Raw genomic sequence first — 25,010 nt, 5'->3', positions numbered from 1 at the left:
CTGATCTGGGCTTTGACTCATTCATTTCATAAACCTCTGTATCTTCGTTTGAGCCATTCATGTTAAGGATTCTTTAGGTCATTATCTGGTATAAAATCCACTTACAGATCACATAACTTTACATTCATTTGGCAGAAACTTTTATCAATGTGAGGTTCATGTCTTGCTCAGTGATAGTTTATTGTAGCCTGAACAACTGATTAGTTCGTTTGTTGATTTATTCGGTCAGAATGCATTATTCCAAAAGGTCTGCTCTTTTCCTTTATGGTAATTTACCAAAAGGAAAGGAGATTCTGTCTGTCTATGAGAGCCTGTCTATCTTTCAAATTCTGTTTTTTTTTTCCTCCAATATTTTTATCCTTTTTATATTACAGGCCCTGGCAAAAATTAGAGATACTCATGTTTATTCATTTGTTTCATTCAGTGACAAAATGAAGAAATCATATCTGTGACTTAAAACTGTTTTGTTTATCAACTGAACATGGATGAAACTGTTAAACTTGGTAGAGGAAAAAATAATGGGAATTAACTTATAATTTGTATTTCTAAAACAAATACCAACAAATCTACACATGCAAATGACTCTGCAGTTGAAAGAGAGTGCTTGCAGAGCTTTTGCGGGAAACATGGTCCCAATCTGAGAGCTGTCACAACGGAAAAGCTTTTAAAGCGTTTAATTCAACTCAGAGTGTGACAGAAGATGGTTGTTGTTTCCAGCCAGTTGTGTCTAAGGGAAGGTTGTGAAAGGGAAACCTATAGGTCAACCAAGGACGATGTCAAACCATCAGGAGAGAAAACTCAATAAAACCTATCTGAAAATAGAAAATGCACAAATTATAATATATATAATAAATTATATATGATAAATTAAACACAAATAGCAAAAACAGGAGTCAATGCTTGTGACTGAACTATAATAAACGGGAAATGTGATTACCATCCAGAAAAGCTAGATGTTAATCATCACTAACACCTAAAAAGCAGAAAACAAGTTTACAGTGAGCTGAAGAGAAACAGTCATGGACTGTGGATGAAAGAGATATCCAGTGTTGAATCACCAATCTACATTGGACAAGTTGATGCTGGAACTTTTGTTTGGTGCAGGTCCAATGAAACATATAACGATGACTGATTGAAGAAAACCAGCAGATTTCCACAGTCACTGATGATATGGGGTTGATTTTTTTTCAGGATTTTCAGCATTTTTCTTCAGACTTAATGACATAGTCAGCAAACAGTACAGAACTCAATCTAATTGAAAATTTAGGGTTGAATTTGAAAACACAGGTTTATGACAAGGCTCCACCCTGCAAAGCTGATCTGTCGGCTACTATACAAGAAAAGTTGTCTTAAAAGAATTCAAGTTGTCATAAAAACCACAGCGTACTAATTAGGATTTATTAATTTATTATTTGTGTTGATTCATTTCTAGATTTTTTTTCTTCTGCTTGAGTGGCGATTCCGTCCTTCTCACAGATGTTGCACTGTACAGTGACCTGGATACCAGATATGACCACCAGGGGGCGACTCGTTGACGAGACCTATGTTTTAAAACCGGATACGATCTGTCACCTGGAAGTGATGTTGGTTATTGTAGGAAGTTTTCCGCCAGAAAAACGACAGTGATTTAAGAAAAGTCTAAAAACAAAACGGTAAGATGATATTAAAAGTAAAGAAAAATAAAGTAAGGGGACAAAGCTTCCGTTCAGAGACGGAGAAGACAACGAAAAGCTAACAGTTTAGTTCGCTTTAGTTTGTGTAACATTAGCAGACAAGCTAACTTCAGCTCATCCAAACACACATGGCGATAAACCCGAGTCATTAATTTTAAAACGGTTTTATAGCAGCATCTTACATTTCATTTTACACAACCTTCTCACAATAGCCTTAATGTATTAATGTAGACGCACTGACGAGTTTATGTGGTGATTTTCTGTCCTAATTATGTTCACTCCTTACGGTGCTAGCAGATTTTGTGCGTTAGCTTGAGGCAAATCTGAACTGTTACAGAGGAAGTCAATTTAACTTAAAACTGTCCGGATATTTATTTTTGTCTTTAAAGCGTCAATGTCCTCGCTGTCTCCTGTCGATCTGCTTGCTTAAAAGATTAACTAAAAATATAATGTTATTATATGTAGTAGGACAGCCATTGATAGTAAACTAATTTAGTGATAAAGTCCATGATATGAACTAGTGGAGGAAAATGTTTTATTCGATATTTGTGCCTCGCAACTTTGTTATGGAAAATGGGTTTTGAACGGTTTAATATGCGAAATAGCCTCTCGAAGACGTCATAAATGGCTTTAAGGAGCAGTCATATGTCTGAAGACACAAGGATTGATAATTATTTATGTATAGATAACTTAATCACTAAACCCTACATATCTGTGTACATTAGCAGTTTAACTGACTGTTGTTGACTCGACCCAAGTGTGGATTTCTTTTTTCTGTAGTCTTTCCAAATTAGATTAAAATAGATCTGGATCAGACTGATGCCACACAACTTCAACCCCAACCTGTCAGATTTTAGGTTCTTTTAGAACTAGAGAACATCCAAATGTATGACTGTATGCTCGAGTTTGTGAATTGCACTGAGATCACAGAGTACTATGAAATATTGGTCACAGTGAATATTTCCAGTGTTATTTATTTATTGGATTACCAAATGCATATCCATCCAATGCTAAAAATGTGCATTGCATTCAATTCCAAAATTACTTCCGCTGTTTTCAGTAATAAAACCCTAAAATTGTGAGCCGTCCCTGAACATTTATCTTTTCATCTATCTCTTTTCTGAGAAATGCAGACATGGAAGCAACCTCTGGAAGCAAATCTCTCGAAGGGATTTCAGGTCAAAAGTGCAATAACAAAAAGCTAAAAAAAAAAATGCTGCTTTGAACCTTTTTGGTCATATTATTTATTCTGATCATTATGTGTTTGTGCGTTAGGTATGGACTCTCCAAGCACAAGTCCAAATCCCAGTCCTGGACGGAGAGAACACAGTGGTGAGAGAAACCTTCCATCGCTACTTTATGTTGTCATAGAAGTTTTTACATTTAACTTAACTATTTCACTTTTTCTGTTTGCCGGATCTTCAGAGGATGATTCGGATCCGGCCAAGGCGGTGGAGACCAGCCAGAAAAGCCCCAAAGGGCAAACATCTCCTCAGACCAGTCCGAAAGGTGATGATCCTTCCAGCAGCTCAGGCAGCAGCAGCAGCAGTGATGAGGAGGATGAACATGAAGGCGCACTGAGGAAGATAAGAAGCAGTGTGGCTCAGATCAAAGTAAGAGTGAACTTCTACAGATGTTTGACTTTGACACATTTACAAGCACTGATGACTGTCAAATGAGAACTGAAAAGAGTCAAAAATAATAAATTATGTTGGGAGCATTTTTCTATTTGAGCTTGTCCTCCTAAATAGGAAATCTAGCAGTCAAATGAGTGGAAGCAGCATGTTTAGCTTTAAGGTAACGCTGGAGAAGTGACCTTTGTTCTGCACATTCCCGTTGCAGAAACTGCCCTGGAGCAGTGAGATACAGTAACTAACAACTGTTTCAAAACTGCCCAACAAAGAGTCCAAAAATCTGAGCATATTTTTGGATATATTTATTACATATTTACATATTTATTATAATATATGACAAGGAAAAGCATCAATTCTGTACATAAAAAATCATTTGCAGTGTTTTTCATAAACAATGCAATTTCATTTTCTGAAGTAGGCAACAGTCCTATCTCTCTCCGAAAATCCTTTTAAGATGGGATTTTATTGCTTTTGGAAAAGTGGTGACGCAGCAGTCGGCTCACAATCACTAACTGGGCAGCTGGTATTTAAAAAAAGAAGAAAAAAAAAGAAAGTGCTTGGCAACATGACTAGGATTAGGCTTTGAGATAGTGTGTGTGGGGGGGTGGGGGGTTAAAAATAAACTATTCCGATTCATGATATGCTTAAAAAATATGAAGCTCTCTGACTGACAGATTTACAAATCAAAGAAGATGTGCTGTCCATGGCTGTCATCTGCGACACGAGCTCCCCAGTTCCCTAAAGCCTTTTACTTAATGCAGGAACTGAACCGGACCAACTGCGCTGCAGGGTTGTCTCTTTTATTCAGCTTAACCGAGACTTTTAAAAATGGTAGCATGTTTTTTGCTTGACCTGTGTTTTTGCGGGAGTCCAAGTTTCATCCTGTATTTACGTGGTCACTGATCATTTTAGGGTGAAGATTGAAAGAAATGATTCTGACGCACAACTTATTTCTTTTTCCAGAGATCCAGGTCCAGAGAGCAAGACCGATCCAGGTCTAGTGAAAAAGACAGATCCAGGTCCAAAGAGAGAGATCAGTCCAGGTCCTGGGAAAATGATAGATCCAAGTCCAGAGAGAAAGACGGATCCAAGACCATAGAGAGAGACCGATCACGATCCAGAGAAAATGATAGAGACAGATCTAGATCCAGATCCAGGGGAAGAGACAGATCCAGATCCAGGGGAAGAGACAGATCCAGGTCCAGGTCCAGATCCAGGGGACGAGACAGATCCAGGTCCAGGTCCAGGTCCAGATCCAGGGGACGGGACCGATCTAGAGACCGATTTGAGAGAGACCGGAACAAAGAACGCTTTGACAGAAGACGCTATGCTCGGTAATGCACAAACACACAAACAGAGCATCAGACAAGTTTTGTTTGACTTTGAAGTAACTGACTTTCTGTTTTACTACTGGGAAAGGCTCCAGGCTGTCTCATAAACTGGGTATGTGGGATGGATGGACTTGTTTGAATATGCACAACATGACCAATGTGAGACACATTACATGTTTCCTGCTGGGGAAGGATGAGAAAAACCTGGCTGTTAATGCCAGCCAGAAGACCTCAGAGCAAGCAATGTCAAAGATTCATCCCAGCTCAGAAAAATCCTAAACTCTTATCACAACTTTTATCGCCTGTTTCCATACTCAATCTGAAAACCAGGGCTTTTACGTTATGTCGCACCCTTTGGAACTGAGGCAACACGCTCTATCTTGAAGATGCACTCTCGAAGGAGACCGAAACAAAAGTAAAAGTGTTTGATTATGAAAGGATGTTGGAAGTGCATGGATTATGAATTGTTAGAAATTCTTCGTTTTGAAAGTACAAAGTAGTCGCACAATGAGGAAAGTAGGAAAAGAAGTATTTAAAAAGAGATGATCGTTTTATAAACACACCTCGTGAATCGTAATCGAGTCGTGAGGTGCTGAGAGAGTCCCATTCTTTTTAGATGTCACGGAAAGCCTGTGGCTATATCTTAAAAGAGGGGGGCACTGAAGTCTTTAGTGTTAACTGAAAGACTTAAAGGTGTCTTCAGAAAATGTGTGTGCTAATCTGTGCCTGAATATGTTGGGAATTACAGCACCAAAATTCTTTCTTAGGCCTTTTTCTTTATTTATGGTGGAAGGTAACAAATAAAGGCAAACTTGCTCAAAATGTGATCATGTTGGAGCTGGGAGGTGTTTTAGTGAGCCTCACAAACGTGTCAACATCTTGCTTTCCTTATTCGTGTTATTATTAGTGGCTTTAATCTCTGTACAGGGATCGCTATGATGATCGGCGCGATGACAGGAACGGGCGTTTTGACAGGCGAGCCTACAGGGATGCAGAGTCAGATCACAGGAGGAGGGGTCGCTCGGCCTCCCCAACTTCTGATAAGGAACCAGCTTCAACTAATGAGCCACCGGTTAAGAAGAAAAAGGAGGAGATTGATCCGATCCTGACCAGGACTGGCGGTGCTTACATTCCCCCTGCCAAGCTGCGCATGATGCAGCAGCAAATCAGTGACAAGAGCAGGTAAGAATGTTTTTTCTTACCTGAAATTTTATCACTTCCTGTACTGGCAATGTGTCTTATTTTAGTACATTAGCTTCATATCATATTGACTGTTGCTTGTCCCTGCGTGTTGTTTTAAAATGACCCACCCACAAATAACCGTTTCTGTTCAATTAATTTCCTTTTGCTCACTTGCTACAGACACAAGAGCTGTAATATACATTTAATTGCTCTAGTACAACACGTGTTTGATTTTTTTGAGCAAACATTCAAGTGCAGTTCATTGAAGGATGCCGACTTCAAGCATCAGCACAAACGGGAGATTGCACTTAGATAACAAACAAAAATGCAAGCATGAACATCATGAAATGTGTTAAACTGTTGCACGACAAATACTGCTCAGTGGCTGTTGAATGCACCACCGTTGCAGATTATTAAACGGTTTTTGGACTCGGCTGCATAAAACCCACGGGTAGTTTAACGTTTAGCAGCAGCTTGAGTGAAATCTTAATAGTTAAATCATTGCTGTTTAACCACTGTTGCTCCACCCCCTGTGCAGCCTGGCCTATCAGAGGATGAGCTGGGAAGCTCTGAAGAAGTCCATCAACGGTCTGATCAACAAAGTTAACGTGTCCAACCTTGTCAACATTATCCAGGAGTTGCTGCAGGAAAACATTGTCAGGGGGAGGTGAGCATTATTGCACACGCACGCACGCACGCACGCACGCACACGCACACACACACACACACGCACGCAAAATGGGGTGGACATCTACTATATATGTGGAGCAATTGAAGTTGATCTGCACAGTATCTCAAAAGAGAAATAAGGTCTGGAGCTTTTATGCAGCCTGTCTGTAACTCCCCTTACTGTTTTTAGCATTTTCAAGGTCCGGATAAGTATGGAATAAAGAAAAAGTATGGGAATTTTCATTATTTTCCCTATTCCATTTTCTAAGATATAAAACTATGAATTCCTTAAAATCAACTGATTAAGCAAACAGAGTGCTTTTTACATAGATGATGTAAGAAAGACAGCCAGCCTCTTGGCCTGTCTTCCGTTTTGAAGATTCAAGTTAAAACTTTGGCCCTGTGGTGGACTGGCGACCCATCCAGGCTCCACCCTAAAATGGGAGAGTATGTCTATTTACTTACTTTTGGCTGAGGTGTTCATGCTCTTTCTTGTTCACTGTTTTGGAAAAAGTACTGTGCTTTGATCTATGATCTACAGCACCTACAACTACAGTTTTCTGACAAACACTCTGAGATGGAGACCGTATAGGAACGCTGTGTTTGTCTTTCTCTCTGTCAGGGGTCTGCTGGCTCGTTCAGTGTTGCAGGCTCAAGCAGCTTCTCCCATCTTCACTCACGTCTACGCTGCTGTCGTCGCCATCATCAACTCAAAGTTCCCTCAGATTGGAGAGCTGATCCTCAAACGCCTCATCCTGTCCTTTAGGAGGAGCTACCGCCGCAATCTCAAGGTACCTGTCTTCACCTCACTTTTGATAGAATAGAGGACGTTGCGGTCTGCCACGAGGCACAGTTCTCTTCTTATCTGAGATGGTTTGCTCTGTTAGATTAACAAGAGCACTTTATAATAATTGACTACAAAAGTCTATTTATGAAAGCCTATTTTGCAAAGTAATGTGTTTATGCAATGTCTAGCCAGGAGGATTTAATTATTTTCTGTTGTTGAATTTCCTATTCATTTATAGATGGCACAGCTTGTTGTCACATGGTTCCTGCTAACCAGTTATGCAGTAGTCTCAAACTCTTGCTGGCGAGGCTATTTTTTTTTCTATACCTGTGCATATTATCCACTGCGAGCATTACTCCTTTTTTCTTTTTTTTCTTATCTTCAAGAAAATTAGTTTTTCTGTTAAGACTCAGCAATCTTGAATCGACAGGTGCTGTTTTTTTTTTCAAGCAGAAATTCAATCAATAAAATATTTAGATTTGTTCGTTACGCTTCCTGGATAACAGTTTTACGAACAAGTTCCGGTACGGTGCTGTTTTTGTGAGACTTAAGCTAAACGTCATGGATGTTCAGACACTAAAAGGCCATGAGTTTGAACCGCAAGCAGTGAGTGGAACTGATTCAAATGTCTGTGTTGTGTTACAGGGGCTAATGATACTTTGTGTAAATAGATTTATACTCAAGGTAACTGAACGTATCCATTTAATGCTTATAGAACTGCTCAGAAACAGAGACTTCATGCTTTAATCTTTGTTGTGACAGTTTATCATGCTGCTCTCTTTGATCTTTGGGATCTGATTCTGTCTCAAAAGCGTTATCTGTGAAAATGGTCACGTACCAGACCTGGACTGAAGATAAATAAAGAAAAAAATGTCCAAATGAAAAAGGTTTACAGACCTTCACAAAGCCTGTAGAACTGTTCCTCAAGACCACTTTAAAAGATTACAAGAAAGTCCAACTCCTTGGAATCAAAATCTAAAGAAATGAGGGGTGGATCAAGACTTCTGAGCAGTACTACATGAGGTGATCAATGCATTTTCCTTCAGCTACATTTTGTTTGACCTTCATCAACAATGTATAACTTAGCCGCCTCTTATTTTTTAGATTTTGCGACAGTGAACTTAGAATGAGCAAAAGCCCTGAAAATAGCAGTCATTTCTATTTATACCGGAGAGAACCAGTTTTTAATGGAGGATCAGTTTAAATCTAGGTGTAAATGATCCAGCATTGCTCACAGAGGTGGACGTTTTCCAGCCTGAACAGCTTGAAGTGGTACGAGTCCAAAGCGCTGAGATGAGAGAGAAGCTGGAGCTAAATAAGAGAATTAACTGGCAGGACTGGAACCTTTTGAACACAGTCCAGAATGTGTGTTGCAGTAAATGTCGGCGCAATCTGTTCATGAGCTATTTGAGCCAAAAAAAATAGTCTGTAAAACATTTTTTTTCTTCACATTGACACTACATGTGTGTACTGTGCATTTTTATCAGCTATAGAATTGGTTAAGGGTTGTAAGCAGCCTATATCTTCTTTTTGCAGCAACAGTGCCTGACAGCCTCAAAGTTTGTGGCTCATCTCATCAACCAGAATGTGGTAGGTCCTGGTTTTTATCTCCTCTGTAAACTAAAGCTTCGAGAGTTGACATTCAGCTCAAATTAAGTGCTTGCTTTTATCTCTGTTTGCTCTGATATGCCACCGTCAGGCCCATGAGGTTTTGTGTCTGGAGATGCTCACTCTGCTTCTGGAGCGTCCCACTGACGACAGCGTGGAAGTCGCCATCTCCTTCCTGAAGGAGTGTGGACTCAAATTGACTGAGGTCTCCCCCAGAGGGATCAATGGTACTGCAGCTAAGCTAATTATTCATTATCATCATCCTCTGTAGTAGTAGTCTGAGGAGAACTAAAACTGATCATTTCAATCAGAGCCAACGTGTTAATTGGCGTTTAAAAATTCAGAAGATTGTTTTTTTTTTAATTTGAATTGAAATAGAAGAAGAAATTGGAATTTCAGATTTAGTTTTTCATCTAATGTATGGATTTTCCCAAATCATTCTGTCACTTGGAAGTCTTTTTCTTTTTAAAATTTGTCAAATGCTTCTTAGAGTCTTTTCCATTCAGGCAGATAGTTAAAAAAAAAAAAAAAGAATTAAAAAATTGTAGAACGATCTCTGTCAAAATTCAGACAGGAATGGTTTAACGAAGCAGCTAAAAGGAGTTTAGCGTATACTGAGCAGCAGAGTAACGTGAACAGCAGAGCAGCTGGGGGATTTGTAGCTATGTACTAAAAAAAATAGTCTAACAGAGCAGGTCTCTTTTGGGAAGTGAGTCTCTATAGATGTGTGATACAAGCACTTTGGGAGGAAGATTACTTTTGACCACGCTAAAAAAAGACTTAAGCTAAAAAAGCTTAACAGTTTTAAGCTGTAGTCTTAAAACGAAAATCCACACCTGAGCAATAAGATGTAGACATCTGTTCCGTTCTACGCTGTAAAGTTATATTAGTCATTGATGTAAAAAAAAAAAAACTAAATTATGATTATATAAAGTCGCGTCATTGTTGGTCCAGTCTTTATCATCAGACATTATTCTTGTTCAGTTTGGTGTGTTTTAATGTGTTTGGACCATAAAACCAGCAGTTCCTTTTTAAACTAGCAAATCGTATCGATTGTATTGCTTGTGTATGCTTTTTTCCAAGCAATAAAGCTTCATGTAAAAAAAAACAAAAACAACTCAGTTCAGGTGCCTTTTTCTCTTACTGACAGACCAGTGCTGATACTACAGCATACTACTGGCTGAAAAAAGTGCCAACAGGGTCTGTCAGAGAAAACCGTGCATTACAATGAAGCAAGAGAGGCTGACGTTCACAGTGCTGATGCTTAGATTGGTGTATAAGATCCATTAGTCCACCACAAAGTGTGTAAATAAGCTCAGGCTGCTGTATAGTTGTTGCTGATAGTGGAGAGAACTGTTATACTGTAAGAGCTAAACTAATACAGCTTGGACCCACAGTTGGTAAGTGAGGAGAGATGCATCATCACCGCTTACCTAAATAAATGTTCTCCTACATTGTCATAAATTGTTATGCCTTGCTGGAAATGGACTTCCCGTGGGAGGTTTGTGGTGACTAATTGGCTTCATTTCTTGTTTTTTTTTTTTTTGGCGCTGGCGGCAAAGATATTTGTGTTGCAGGCCACCACGGCCAATGTTGCCAGCGGGAACGCTAATCTGAATGTTGTAGTCAGACTTTCAGGTAAAATCCTGCATTTTGGGCAGTTGAATTAGCTTTTCACTGAGTTTAGCCCAGTTTCTCACAAAAAAAGTTCTATTTTTGACCGTAATAATTTGAGCAGATCGACAACGTAACGCAGCAAACATAATAATCCACTTAACATCAAATTGTACTCATGTCTACAGCGGGACATTAAGTTGTTGTCCCTCAAGAAAGTAATAACTGGGGGTTGATGGTTGGAGTGAATAAAAGAAAAAAGGAAAAAAAAAGTGTAAATTTACAAGAAGAAAATTAAAAATGGTGTCAGGGAACCTCAAATTCTTGGACCAGCCTTATAACAGCACATGTATATTACTAATTCTAATGGAATTTAACAATAAGGTAGCACACCTCAGTATAGCCCAGAGTTGCTTTTATCATAAGAATCTGAGGTTTTTTAAGGAAAATTTCCAGGATTTGGGCCTTTTCAGATGAAAACGAGAGGTGATTTGGATGAATCTGATCATTGATCTGTGGCCCCCCCTCACTTTTTGTTGTAATAGATTCACCTTTCATACTTGTCATCACATCTGTTCTCTGAATTAGATAAAAAAAAAAAAAATCCAAATATCAACACTGTTGACTAGAAAAGTTTCTACAAACTCCTTTCATCTCTTTTCAGCCATATTTGAGCGTCTCAGGAATGTCCTCCACGAGTCGTCTATTGATAAAAGGGTCCAGTACATGATCGAGGTGATGTTCGCTATCAGGAAGGATGGTTTTAAAGATCATCCTGTGATCCCAGAAGGCCTGGACTTGGTGGACGACGACGACCAGTTCACCCACATGCTGCCGCTGGAGGACGAGTACAACACCGAAGATATCCTCAGTAAGACCCAGAGAGGGATGGAGTGAGGGAGGGGGGTGTAACCTACCAGTTAAACTCTGTTGAAAAGGCTAATGGCAGCATAAACCTGTGTGTGTCTATTTGTAGACGTGTTCAAGTTGGATCCAGACTTCCTGGAGAATGAGGAGAAGTACAAAACTATTAAAAGAGGTGAGGAAACGTCCGACTCTGTACTGTCCAGTTAGCCATGACCTCCTTCACAGTTTTAACCATTTTGCTGTCGCTTCCTGTCAGATATCCTGGATGAGGGCAGCAGCGATTCAGGGGAGGATGGAGACGGCAGCGACGAGGATGAGGACGATGAAGAAGGGAATGAGGAGGAGGGAGAAGGTAAGACAGATGCGTCAACCAACTGGGGTTTATTATCTTAATTAAAGGATCATACCAGCTATGATGGTATTTAGAGATGTTCTGGTCATGAGTCTCCATTGTCACGGAAGTGGTATATTAATTTGTTTAATGCATTAAAAGCAGCATCAAATATTTTAGTAGCAGTTTTAGGAATAAAAAGTTAAAACTGTAAAATGTTCAGTGCCTCTGGGGAGCGGTGAAGAGTTAGTTGCAGTCCCACGTATTCAGTGCGGGTCATCTTTGTCGAAATATGCATTAGTAGTGAGTAGGGCGGAAAAATATATAGGAAATTAATTGTATTATCGCAATATCAACCTGTACAATTTCAATATTGTCACAGCCCGGCTCTAAGGCTGCAGCAATAATGGGATACAGACGAGAGTTTTTACATTTATAAGAATAAAGTTGTCAATCATCAATAAAGTTGATCTCAACATTTACTAAACTAAAGAAACATGGAAGTCAGGTGTCAATAGTGTATGCATGAATGAGTGTGTGGATGTGTGAGATATCAAAACAGCTGCCGCCCCGTAACCTGCTCTAACCAAGTCAAACCAAGAGAGAGGGGTGGCTGTATCTGGCAGGAGAGAAGCTTTTAAAGCACAAGCCTCAGGTGTGGCTCAATAAGCCTGATGAGCTCTTATTCCCTGCTAAAGGAAAGAAAATAAAAACAGGGACAGCTGGTGGAGCGGAGGGGTCGTCACAATATGGTAAAGACCGTTTTGAAATAGGACATAGGATTAATGAGGGCTGCATTCCAAGTTTTGCACCTGTGCGTGTTCTAAAACTAATTAGCAGGTACAAGACTTTGGTGAAAACTACTTCTCGCGTGAGTTTTCCACAGGTTGGCATGACAACCAGCCTGTAAACATTTTACCGGCTTCCCGACCCGGAGCTCTTGATATATATGCTGGCATTTCTCTGCTGCTTGCTGTCAAGGATAGCGGTTATTTGTTTCTCCTTAATTAAAGTTTAAAAATCGCCACAACTTCTTCCTCCGTCCACACAAACCTTCCGTTGTCCGCCATTTTTGTTGTCTTGCGAGTGACCCGCAAACGCTGGAAGCAGTTGGGGTGAAAGTGCGCTACGACAGACTTGATGCGAACACAGCTGTTTCCATCCCTTTCGAATCGACCAAAACCTGGCGTGAGCGTATTTTCATTTGTGCAAATCAGGGGATTTTAATTCGAATTATGGCGTTTCCATCAGAATTTTCTGATGCGATACTTCTTGATGCGCATCTCTAAACAGGCTGAATGGAAACGCACCTACAGATGCACAGGTGGAATGCAGCTCTGGTTGATGCATCTGAAATCAACACCAGATGCTGATGTAGTTGATATATTGCGAAGTCATATCAGGATCGCAATAACAAGGATCACGATTTCCTCCAGCCCTAGAAGTAGGTGAAGACATCAAGTGGAAGAGTGGAAATTAGAAAACAGGCTTTTGTGGTCTTGTAGCACAAAAAAAACACCTGCCAAAGCTTAGTCACTGTTTTGTGCATGACGGTTCAACATTTCATGACCATCATGAACCAGGTGCTGTTGTTGGGCTGGTGCCAGAGTTGGTTCAGAACTGGTCCAGCTGTGGAACGTTTTAAGAACAGTTTTCCGTCCATTTCTTGATGAAGACTCTGCTACAATAGGTGCTGATACACTCGCTTTCTGTTTCTTAGCATCTTTTCTTTTTCTGGTTGTTCTCAGACATCAGTTGTGTCAAAGACCAAATCAATTGACAATGTAGCTCGTGCTGGTGATGATTTTGATTGGACTAATATGTTTACATGCATTTTAAAAATCCGTCTTCAGTCACTGTCACGATGTCATGTAAGCATGCAAGGCTTCCTACATGCTACTCTTGCTCTGCTTTGTTTTTATTAAAAAATGGAGATGCATTTTTTTTTACTGCCGCCAGCCACTGACATAAACAGTTCTTTACCTTCTCCCTACTCATAGTTGGTGCTATAGTAGCTGGTAAATGATGATTAGGCAGCCTGAAATGGAAAGAACGGGTTCTAATCTAAACTTAAAAATAAAAAATAAAAATAATTAGATGATATATGATAAAAAATTGGGTTATTGTTTCTGAAAATCTGAAGCATTATTGCTGAAAGATTGTAACATCTCTTGTTGTCTCCATTTCAGATGAGAAGGTCACCATCTTTGACAAGACTGAAGTCAACCTGGTTGCTTTCAGAAGAACCATCTATCTTGCTATACAGTCCAGGTACACACACACACACAGTAATATACACTCTTAAAAGCACATGGTGGCACAGTTGGTGTCTCCGTTTTCTCTCTGGATGTTAGCAGTTATTTACAGCTCCTGCTATATTTAATTGAGCTGGACTATTATCTGAAGCTGTGTTTAAAGCTCTGAGAGATTGGCTGTTTTTGTGAGAGCCAGTTTGAGTTTTAAGTCCTCAGGAGTGTGGGTACTTTAGCCAGTCCTTACGAACCTACAAACTGCTTTTTATGACTGTTGAAAGCCACAGACAATCATATCAGTAAAAGTCCTTACAGAAATGGCTCCACAAATATATGTGTATGTATTCTAGTTAAAATGGTTTTACTGAAGAAGAGCTCACAGGTGGTGAAAAGGATGAAAAGCTGACACCACATACACTTTTGTCACCTGTGAGCTCACGGATCCACATTTACAGGCTGACTTATTGATCGCTTGATTGTTTTTGCAGCTTGGACTTTGAGGAATGCGCTCACAAACTGATTAAGATGGACTTTCCTGACAGCCAGACCGTGAGTCCACAAACACAACCACACACACACATCGATTGCCTTGTGTTATGTCAGCGTTCAACAATAGACAGCTGATTTTCTCCTTAGAGCGCGATGATTGCACACTATAGTTACACTGAGGTGTGGGGGAATAAAACCATCTGACAGATGACTCGCGGCTGTTGCTAACTTGAAGTACTGAAATGCAACACTATAATGAGATTAGAGCTCAAATTTAGGAAGTTAATTAGCACATCGATATTTAATAACTTTGTGGTTGATACATGAGTGGCCAAAAAGACATGGGTCAAGCTCCTCAGTGTGGCTTCAAAGCAGAACACAAAGAAAAGAAAAGGAAACCGACTATTGATGTTTTTTTTAACTTAAGTTTGCCATGACAGTGTTTGTTTTTCACCTGTGTACAAAATACACTGAAGAGAAGCAATATGAGCAGTATACGAAACACCGCTGAACCAGCAGACCATCACTGAGCAGCCAGACCAAGACATTAACCCCCCACATTACCACAATATTCTCATTAGTGTGTGATTGTAGAAAAAAGTGCTGCATGTATACAGTAAAAGCACATTAAAAGGAGTGCAGTATAAGTGTTTGTGTGAATGAGGGATACAGTGAAAACTGCTTGACAGTTATAATATGTAAAATTTTAGTTTACACAAGCCTCATATCTTCTAAATATTCAATACCAAATTGATATTTTTCAGGCCTACTAGTCAGCAGAAAATTGACTTTATTTGATGCCTGTCTGCGTTTCAGACACATTCCTAAGGTTTGGCAGCCGGGTATCCATTAGCAAAGGAAAATCTAAGGCACAATTCCATTTCATCCCTTGCCCTTTAGCCTATATTTAACCCGTTGTGCACGGTCATGCCGAGGGCCAGGGAGTCCTGATGCATCCTGGGACAGAAGGGTAAAAGTGATGGGACTACCTTCCCCTGCAAATCCAGATTTTGGTCCCGTGTCAAATAACTGTGCAGCCGTCACAGGTTTTTATGCCAACTACAAATGGCATTCATGAGAATAACGCTGCTGTGCATTTCTTATTAAGGATGCTGCAAATGGGAAACAAAAGTGACAATAGTTAACTATTTCTTTACTGAAACTTTTGTGTAGAGGCTGTAACATCTGACATGGGGGTCTGATAACATCTTGTGGTAAAAAGGACGCAAGATTGATTGGTTTTACCGTCTGGAAGACGTTAGCGGCTCACTGTCAGTCCCACTGTGGGAGGCTGACATCCAAGGTCCAGTCAAAAAGAATAAACTTTGCTTAAATATCTTAGAAAGTGGGGATTATCAGTAACTGTCATTCAACAAAGCCTGCAGGATACAGGGTAATTCCATCCTTTCTTATTGTAGTTACAGGCTTGTACCCTGGGAAGTAGTGTTTGTTTCAGGACTGGTTCTGAATACATTGTAGATAATAACACTGTGGATAAACTCACTACAGCTTGCCGTGGGAAAGAATTTAACGGACACTTTGAGTGTTCAAACGGCTCGATTTTTGGTGTGAAAAGGGTATACTTGAGATAAAAACAGCACTCTCTTTTTATTAAGCATTTGTCTCCATTTTGACGGCGTGAATATTTCGACCACTACTCATAGTAACTGTTTGAAGGGCCAAAATCAAGGAGTGGATGAGACGCCAAGAGTAAGAGATGTAAAAAAAGAAATAAATAAAGGTATTGTACATTACCAACACAACGATACAGAGCTTTTTATTCTACGAGAGAGTGTTATGAGCAAGTTGAAAATGAAAGCCTATAGTCTGTGATGGTTGAATAGTAACTTATATCAGACAGAGACAGATGCACTCCTCCTCCTCCTTCATCATCTCCATGTGGCATTAATCTTTGTCCAGCAGTGAGTCCCTTTTCATCAGCAGCTGAGGGGATGAATGATGCCACAGGGTTGTTGCACAGTTTACTGTGAAAGGCTTTTTAAAAAAGAAAAAAAAGTGAAGTCCAAGGCTTAATCTGTGCTTATCTCATTGAGGTCAATTTGATGGTTTTGTAACCAGTTTTCCATCTATTTGTCTGCATATTATTAGTATGTACAAATAATTCAAATGTAAATATCGCTTTTGCTATAATCATAGTGATTTTTGTATTTGCAAGGCTGATCTATTTGGTTTGGATATTTGTATTCGTCACAGCACACAGTTTTTTGCATGAGCTAAGTATTTATAATTTGAAAACATCTCCAAATTTAATTCACTTATCTAAATCTGCCAAACTGTTTCCAGCTTCTGTAAATGTCAGTCGAGCTCCCTGCAGACCAGATGGTGACGCTGATACAGTGATTAGATATAAAAAAAAAAAAGGAGATGTTTTTGGCCTCTGTATTAGTGTAAAAGCTTTTAACAAGAAACAGACATAATCTGTTTCTCGTTAAAAGCTTCCCATCGGTGTGTGTGTGGTCCTGAGGCCAGATTGTGTAACAGTAATGGTTCCAGACTTTAACAGTTGCAGGTCAGCTGCGTGTGTGAGAAACGGCTCGTGTCAGAGGAAAATCAGCTGTGTGTGTGGTTGTTTGTATTATCGTGTGGAGGCGAAAAAAAAAAAAAGCAGCATCACGTTTCTTGGCTGTCAGTTTTTTATCAGCAGTATAAATGCAGGTTGGTATGAAAGGTATGGTAAAGAAAAAGGTTGTTTAATTTGTACATTAATGTTGGTATTTTAAAAGAAAATGTGATTTTTAGTGCTGATTTGAGGATGAGGAGTAACCTCTGCATCTGAGAAATAAATCCTCTAAAGGGCACTAACATTATAAAGCATTAACTTTCGTAATTATTTGTTTTTGCTTTGATGTTTGACTTTTTTTTTCAGATTGCAAAGCTTTCACTTCTTGGCAAACAAACACGAGTCACACAGTTGAGGAAATTCCAACTCAGTCTCCTTTTCTAAACCTTTAATTGTAGTGTTTGCTGTTGACATTTAGCACGTGTCCTCAGGTTTTTTTGCTCTCTGAAATGCAAACGCATCATCATTTGAGCTGCCAATGGACATTAGCTCAACACAAGAAAATCTTTGACTCTCTATAGTTAGGACTGTAAAGCTGTGGATTAGTTGGTTAATCACTTCAAAACCGAAAGTTTGGGTTCACAAAGGAATTGTAGATGAATAAAAAGCTGACATGATCATTTTCAAGATGCCTAATTGTGAAGATTTGTTGCTTTAGGCTCAATCAGCTTTATATTACTGTTCAGAGGTCTTAAACCGTGCCTCATTAGTTTAGGTATTGCTCCCAAGCACAGATTTTATTGTCATCTTTTTGTTTGTTTTGTAGCCACTAACCTATGAGTTATTCAAGCATTAAAAAAGGTACCTAACTCAAAGGATGAACCAGTGTTGTCTACATATACACAAATAAACTACTTTAGGTTGAATCTTGGGGCACTTTTTTACAAAACAGTTTGTCACGAAGACCTCTTTTGTTCCCATTTCTCTCATTGCAACTACGAAAAATGCCAAAGAAAATCCCCTTTGACATGAAATAGTATTTTTGCACCAACAAGGTGATTCCCAAAGAGCTATTCCATGAGCAATTATCGGCATATCTCGTGTGGTGTTCGTGTGTGTCCTTAAAAATATTTTGATGAATGTTAAAAAAAATTCATCAAAGAACAACACATGAGCCTTCTCTCTGCAGATTCACAAGAGTTCTCCAGCGAGTAGTTGCCTCCCTTTACCTTTTATTTGGTATCATATCGCACACACACGCATACAATCTTCTACTATATTTCATGTGCCGAGACCTGGGATATATCATGAGTATGCCGTCATCGACTTATTAGGGCAGTGTGAAGATAACGTTCCTTTTTAGTACACCGTTCTCTTTGTCTCACCTTTCCTCCTTGTGAGTTTTTGATATATAATGGTCTCTCTGGCCTTGGCATCAATGTGATGTCTTTAAGAAGAAAATAAATCATCCAGTAAAGACCTGACACAGGACCTGAGAGATACATCTGGACCCTCTGCCCTGCATGTTATCGATGTTTCCCTCCTCCACCACACCTGATTCAAATGATCAGCTCGTCATCAAGCTCGGCAGTGGCCTGATAAGGAGCCATTCATTTGGATCAGGTGTGGTGGAGGAGGGAAACATGCAGGGCAGTGGGTCATGAGGACTGGAATTGAGTGAATCCATCTATTGTTCACTGAAGCCTCATCAGAAATGGTCTCCACGAAAGGGTGGCTGTCAAGAAGTCCCTTTACCTCTTTCCTATTTTCCTGGGTATATATGAAAATATGTGGTGTGGCTCGGTACTTTTGTTCAAATACAGCTATAGTACTGTGAACGGGAGAACACCTGCTGCACACCGCAGCTGTCCTCACAACTATATGGATGCAAACACGGCATGTGTGTGAGAGGTCAGAGCTGCCGACCCCGTCAGTCAGCATCGAGGCCGAATCACTCAATGCAACAGCTGCAAAACAAATTTTGAAGACGTTTGTCCAACAAAACACACTTCTTTCTGCCTCTGTCTCACACTTTTAACGGTGGCAACTCCGTTAGATGTCCTGCTCAGTTGATGTTTTAATTTAATCTTAAAGGACTAAAAACAGGGCTTTTATAAATTTCATGGTTGTATGTTTTTGTCTCTGTAGGGCCACGAAATGGCAAGATTCTGTTTGCTTGCTCGGCTGAATATATTTGTCTTTTGTCATTTTCTGTGTTGGGTGTGTCTTGTCTCAAAAGCTCATCTCTCTGTGAAGCATTTAGTTCAACAGTTGTTTGTGGCAAATATCCCCTGTAGATAAACTGACTTTAAAGTTGTATAACTCAACTTTATTATGTCATTTATTTTTGTTTCTATACACATCTTTGTGGGGACAACAATAGAGATGCCCTGATAGCAATAAAAAAAAAACATTGATCATCCTCATCACTGCTTCAGGCTGCAGGTCCTTCTTCAAGTGCTCTAGTTTCCTGAAAAGATGCATTTGTTAAAAATCTCACTGAAAAGGAAGTGCAGTATTACACCCCCTTTGTGCACCAGATTATGATATGAAAAATATAAAGTGCATCGGAGGACTCAAGCATTTTGAGTCTGTGCTGTATTTGTACTTTTGGGAATGAAACTTGAATTGCTTGCTTGTAAAGTGTCTGGCTACTCCTGAATGGTGCCTTTACTAATAGGGAAAGAAGTCAGATTTGTATTTGGAAAATTGACTCATTCCTTACTATACGCGAGCATCTTAGCTTGCCTCGTCTGTACTGATTACATGTTATGTTTGTGTAAACAGAAAGAACTGTGTAACATGATCCTGGACTGCTGCGCTCAACAGAGGACCTATGAGAAGTTCTTCGGTCTGCTGGCTGGGGTGAGACAAACCAACACATTTAGATTTACATACTTGCGAGAACTTGATCGCTGTTGATTCAGCTAAGATTCCTTTCAGAGGTCATTTATTTTGCCTCATGTGGTACCCATCCCGTTATGTGGATTTCTCTGTTTATTCAATTTAGTGTGTGGTGCTCCTGTCGTTCAGAATCACCTTTCTGCCTGTCCTGTTGAGGGCTGCTATAGTCTCTTCCACCTGACAATGCAGAAAGAGATGATGTGCACCCAGGACAGATCAGCAGTCCATCACAGGGATCAGACAGCCACGGTCACACCTATTGCCAATTCAGAATCACCAGTGAACCAAACATGCATGTCCAGCAGGTTTAAAACCAGAACCTTTTTTTTTTTTTTTTTTAGAAATTCAGCTAAAACATCTATTTCCAAACAGTTAAAACTGCGAGGAAAGAAGAACATTTTTCACAAAACAATATAAACGTTTCTTCTGTGATATTCTAATGTGAGCATACCCAATAACAATTAGGACAAGGAGAACGCAGACTTTTTAAAATGATTTGCTCACGAACAGATCTCACATTAGAGAATAAATGCAGAAGTGAAGGCGATCAAAAACACTGAGGTGCTCAGTTCTACCTTAAACAGAGCAAAGATTAACATTGTTTTTCATGTGTGTGTCTGTGTGGGTGTGCAGAGGTTTTGTCTGTTAAAGAAAGAATACATGGAGAGCTTTGAGGCAATATTTACAGAGCAGTATGACACGATTCACCGGTTGGAGACCAACAAACTGAGGAACGTGGCCCGACTGTTCGCTCATCTGCTCTACACAGACTCTGTACCATGGAGTGTAAGGACACACACATTCTAAACACACTCCAGCACGACAGTCAAATCCATCCCAGTCTAAGTAAACTAATTTTGTCTTCGCTGAACGCATCAACCAGGTGTTGGAGTGCATCCGGATGAGTGATGAGACCACAACGTCATCCAGCAGGATTTTTGTGAAAATCCTTTTCCAGGAGCTTTGTGCCTACATGGGCCTTCCAAAACTCAACCAGAGACTGAAAGACCAGTAAGAGAACACACACACACTCACAAACCCATCTGAGGATTAGTTTTCTGTTCATGTTTAAAGATGAATTAATCTCTGCTGCTGTGATAAAGTGTCACATGTCGGTCCCAGCAGCAGTTTTTCTTCTGTGCTTTTGATGGAAGGGAGCAGCTGTGGCTAAAGCTCAAAGGTTTCAGCTTTTCTGAAAGCAGAAAGCATCCCAATGCAGATAGATAAACTTGTTTAAGTCATCTCGTAAATATTCTCGTATTGACAATGTTGTACAGCTTTAACGTGGTGGCTTCTGGGATGCAATTATTCTAATGACTGAGAAGTTGATAGAGAAATAAAGTTGGACATTTAAATAGAACACTGATTTTTCTGCTGTTATTTTTCTGCTGGCTGGCTGCACAAAGTTGATATTTAAAGAGCGAATAAATGAATAGGCCACATTTTGGGATTCTCTTTGGATTCGTTACCTGTGTTTGTGTTACAGGACACTTCAGCCATTCTTTGAGGGTCTCTTTCCTCGCGATAACCCCAGAAACACTCGCTTTGCCATCAACTTTTTCACCTCTATTGGACTTGGAGGACTGACGTAAGTTGCACATGCCAACAGTGCATATACACAAACACTCTGTCTTAGTTCATCCTGATGTTATTTAGGGATGCACCGATACCACTTTTTTTTTTTTTTTTTTTAAACGGAGTACAAATACTTAACTTTTAGTACTTGCCAATACCGAGTTCCGATATGAGTACTAATCGAGGCCATTACAGTTCTTACAATTAAGCACATTTTCTTTTCTTTAGGCATATTCAACACAAATACAACTACACTTTGTGCATTTTAGTAATATAAACCTACTCTTTGTGCAACATATTGTTTTAGATTTAGATGCTAGATTTTGTCCCTCCTCTTCACAGCTTTGCTGAGCATAAATTGCAAACCGCTTTAGTTTTGCCACCATCATTCACTTTGAAATACCTCCACACGGCTGACATAGCTCCGTCTTTTTCATGATGCTTGCGTCATACGTAAGCCACGTCTCGGTATGTTCATGTTCACGTGGTATCCCTCATTTGCCTGGAACTTGTTAGCGCAAACACATTGCAGGAAAATTGAGCTCCTGTCACACTGGTATTGGTTCTGTAGTATCGGAACACTTTAATGAATACTAAGTACCAGTACACGCAAATGGTACCGATACTGGTATCCCAATACATTACATTCAATACATTAATCCCTAACATTATTTGTTAAATGCTAATTTCTTTGATTTTGTTGGGACAAACTGTTTGTATTCAGTTGTTGCCACTTGTTTTCTCAGGGATGAGTTAAGGGAACACTTGAAGAATGCGCCGAAGATGATCATGACTCAGAAACAGGAAGTTGAATCCTCTGACTCCTCGTCATCTTCGTCCTCCTCTTCTTCCTCATCAGACTCCTCCTCCTCAGACTCCTCCAGCGAATCAGATTCAGACTCCTCAGACTCATCCTCCAGCAGCAGCTCAGGTATGTTCAGCTGAATTTACACTTCTGCTAACAGCAGAAGTAACAAAAAATGTATGTGTATGTGTGTGTATATATAATATATATGTATGTGTGTGTTTATGTATATATGTGTATGTATAAAACTGCCCTTTTTTGCTTCAGATTCTGACAACAAACACAGAAAGAAAAAGAAGAGGAGAGGCCAAAGTGAGGAGAGGAAGAACAAGAAAGGAAAAGACAAGAAGAGGAAAGACAAACCTGAGAAGAGGCGAGACAGACGCAACAACGATCAAGAAGAGGATGACGGTGAGAAGCAGGCCAGGAGGGACAAGAGAGGCCATGCTCGTGATATGGATGAGCGTGCACATGAGGAACCCCGACGGAGCAGACGAGATGACAGGTTGGAGGAAGAGGAGCGGCGGGAGGAAGAGGAGCGGAGACGAAAAACAGGCAGACAGCGAGACGGCGAGCGAGACAGAGCAAGGGAGAGGGAGAGTGGACAAGAGAGGGATAGAGAGAGGAACAAAGAGAACAGAGACAGGAACAGAGAGCGAGAGGAGAGGAGGAAGAGGAGATAGAACTTTCCATCCCTGCAGCAACAGCGATGGACTGTTGATGGCAGAAGAGTGGAGCTATCATCTCCCATGCTGTCATCCCCCTCTTCCTCTTCCTCCTCTTCCTCCTCCCCTCTGCTGTTGTGGATTTGGGACACATCTTCGTCCCTCTGTCTTTTCTATTGTTGATATTTGTTGTTAATGAAATGAGTAAAAAAAACAAAAACATTAAAGTTGCTTTAGATGGTTTTTAATCTGTTTCACCTGTTTCTGACTGAGTTGTATTAAATGTAATTTGAGTATTAATCCATCATGATCTGAGGTTTACTAGCACACTTAAAACTGTGCACAAAAAATTCTTATTTCTCAACCTTTCAAGAAGCTGGAGACAAAACAATACAATTTGACAGGCTAAACATTCCTCCTTTATTGTAAATTAAAGACTTGTCCTTCATGTTAATCAGTTTTTTTTAGTTTTTTTTATCACAAACGTTGATAAAATGTTGATACGCTGTGTGTCGCTCCAGCCTTGAAAAGTAAAAGCGAACATGTTGCATCGGGTTATAATTAAGTTTATCTTGAGCAAGTAGCTTGTTAGCATAAAGATAGCATACTGATCAGCCACAATATTAAAACCACTGACTGTTAAAGTAAGTAAAACTGCTCATCAGGCTACAATACAATGTACTGCTTTGTTAAAACTAAATCCTTCATTCAGTTGGATGTTACACACCTCAACATTTGTGATCGCACACTCCGCAGTAACAGCCTCCCCCAGTAGGATAGCAAAAACTGCTTTGGAAGAGTTTAAATAAGACGACAGTGTGGTGTTCAACTGGCCCCTAAATGCTAACTGCATTGTAATGAGATTTGAGAAGCAACCCCAATCCACAGACTCGCTGAATTCTTTTTGTTTTGGAGCCTAAAAAGTTTTTTTGATAATATCATTATGACATTGGCATTTCCTCAGACCCATGGAGAAAAGCTGAGCTATATTCTGACTCAGCAATATGCAACTGACCACTACTGGTTGTCACTAGACCAAGAGTATTTTCAGACCTCGGTTGTGACTGTCGGGTACAGTTCTGTGTATGTGTCTACTTTCTGTCATTTACCAGATGCTTTTACCCAGAAACTCATGAATGAGGAACAACAAGCTTCAGTACAGAGAAAAATTCCTGTTAAGCAGAAGTTGTAGATCTTAAAGAACAGAGTGCAAGTAAAAGAGATAAAGATATACTAAGAGCAAGTAAGAGCAGTGTTAATTTTCCTCAACAGAAAAGAGGGGAAAGTAATCCAAAGAAATGTGGCACCATGACCGTTTGGGGGCTTCATAGTTTGGTCTATGACAAATGCCAGATACTGTTAGATATATTGATATTTAAATTAAATGCAGGCATGTTGATATGTTTTGTGGAATGGCTGTACATTTCCCCAATATTTCACATTAGCTTCCAAGATCATTAAAAACATTTTTTTTTTAATATTACTGACAAATGACTTCCATGCTAGACTTTTTTGGGGAAAAAAAGACAATTCTAAACAAATTACTGCATTCTGCATTCTTTATTTACATTTTACACAGTGTACCAACCTTGTTGGAACTGGGGTTGTAGTTTCCCTTTGATTGAGAGAAAAATACTGAAAATGGTCAAAGGGTGAGGTTTTGTGATGTCTCGTACTGTTTCTTGGATTAGTCCAGATGTGTCTTCTGGTTGCTGGACAAAGTGAAATGGTCTACAAATTGAATAAATGACAGAAAACTACTTGATTTTGTTAATTATGGGCAGAGGCAGGTTTCCTGTTTCTAGATTTTACACTATGTGAACATTCTCCTTGATGTAACTTTGAATAGATATGATAGTGTGAATATGAAGTGAAATGCAAAAGCCATTCCAACATTTCTGAACACTGCGCTATCAGCGAGTAGGTTAGAAAAGTCACACCAGAATGGAATCGGCAGGTTAATAAAGGTGTGGGTCCTCTGGTTTGTGTGTTTTGTACTGGTTTTACAACAGCGTCCTCCAGCTCCCAATATCTATTTTACACACGCTGTTGTATCCTTGTACAACCTTGATGTTCAAGGTGATAAGAGGAGATGTGTGAACG

General features: G+C 39.7%; 1 protein-coding gene across 2 annotated transcripts; it reads left to right on the top strand.

Moving 5' to 3' along the window:
• The first annotated feature begins 1,568 nt into the window (after positions 1 to 1,568).
• cwc22 (CWC22 spliceosome associated protein homolog) lies at positions 1,569 to 23,155 on the top strand. 2 transcript variants are annotated; one of them, XM_072396566.1, is made up of 21 exons: positions 1,569 to 1,652; positions 2,949 to 3,005; positions 3,099 to 3,286; positions 4,271 to 4,554; positions 4,585 to 4,641; positions 5,566 to 5,820; positions 6,359 to 6,487; positions 7,112 to 7,280; positions 8,813 to 8,866; positions 8,976 to 9,111; positions 11,163 to 11,369; positions 11,475 to 11,537; positions 11,622 to 11,717; positions 13,886 to 13,967; positions 14,437 to 14,497; positions 19,746 to 19,823; positions 20,496 to 20,648; positions 20,746 to 20,873; positions 21,349 to 21,450; positions 22,184 to 22,368; positions 22,510 to 23,155. In XM_072396566.1, the coding sequence occupies exons 2-21, from the start codon at positions 2,951 to 2,953 to the stop codon at positions 22,923 to 22,925; spliced, it is 2,898 nt and encodes a 965-aa protein (XP_072252667.1). In that variant the 5' UTR covers positions 1,569 to 1,652; positions 2,949 to 2,950; the 3' UTR covers positions 22,926 to 23,155. The 2 variants fall into 2 exon arrangements, with proteins under 2 accessions (XP_072252667.1, XP_072252666.1); XM_072396565.1 differs by having other exon boundaries at positions 4,271 to 4,641.
• The last annotated feature ends 1,855 nt before the right edge of the window (positions 23,156 to 25,010 follow it).

The sequence above is a fragment of the Leuresthes tenuis genome, unplaced genomic scaffold, assembly GCF_036924035.1.
Source record: "Leuresthes tenuis unplaced genomic scaffold, fLeuTen1.0.hap1 SCAF_12, whole genome shotgun sequence".
NCBI classification, from domain to species: domain Eukaryota; kingdom Metazoa; phylum Chordata; class Actinopteri; order Atheriniformes; family Atherinopsidae; genus Leuresthes; species Leuresthes tenuis.
This window is presented reverse-complemented; position numbering and strand designations above follow the sequence as displayed.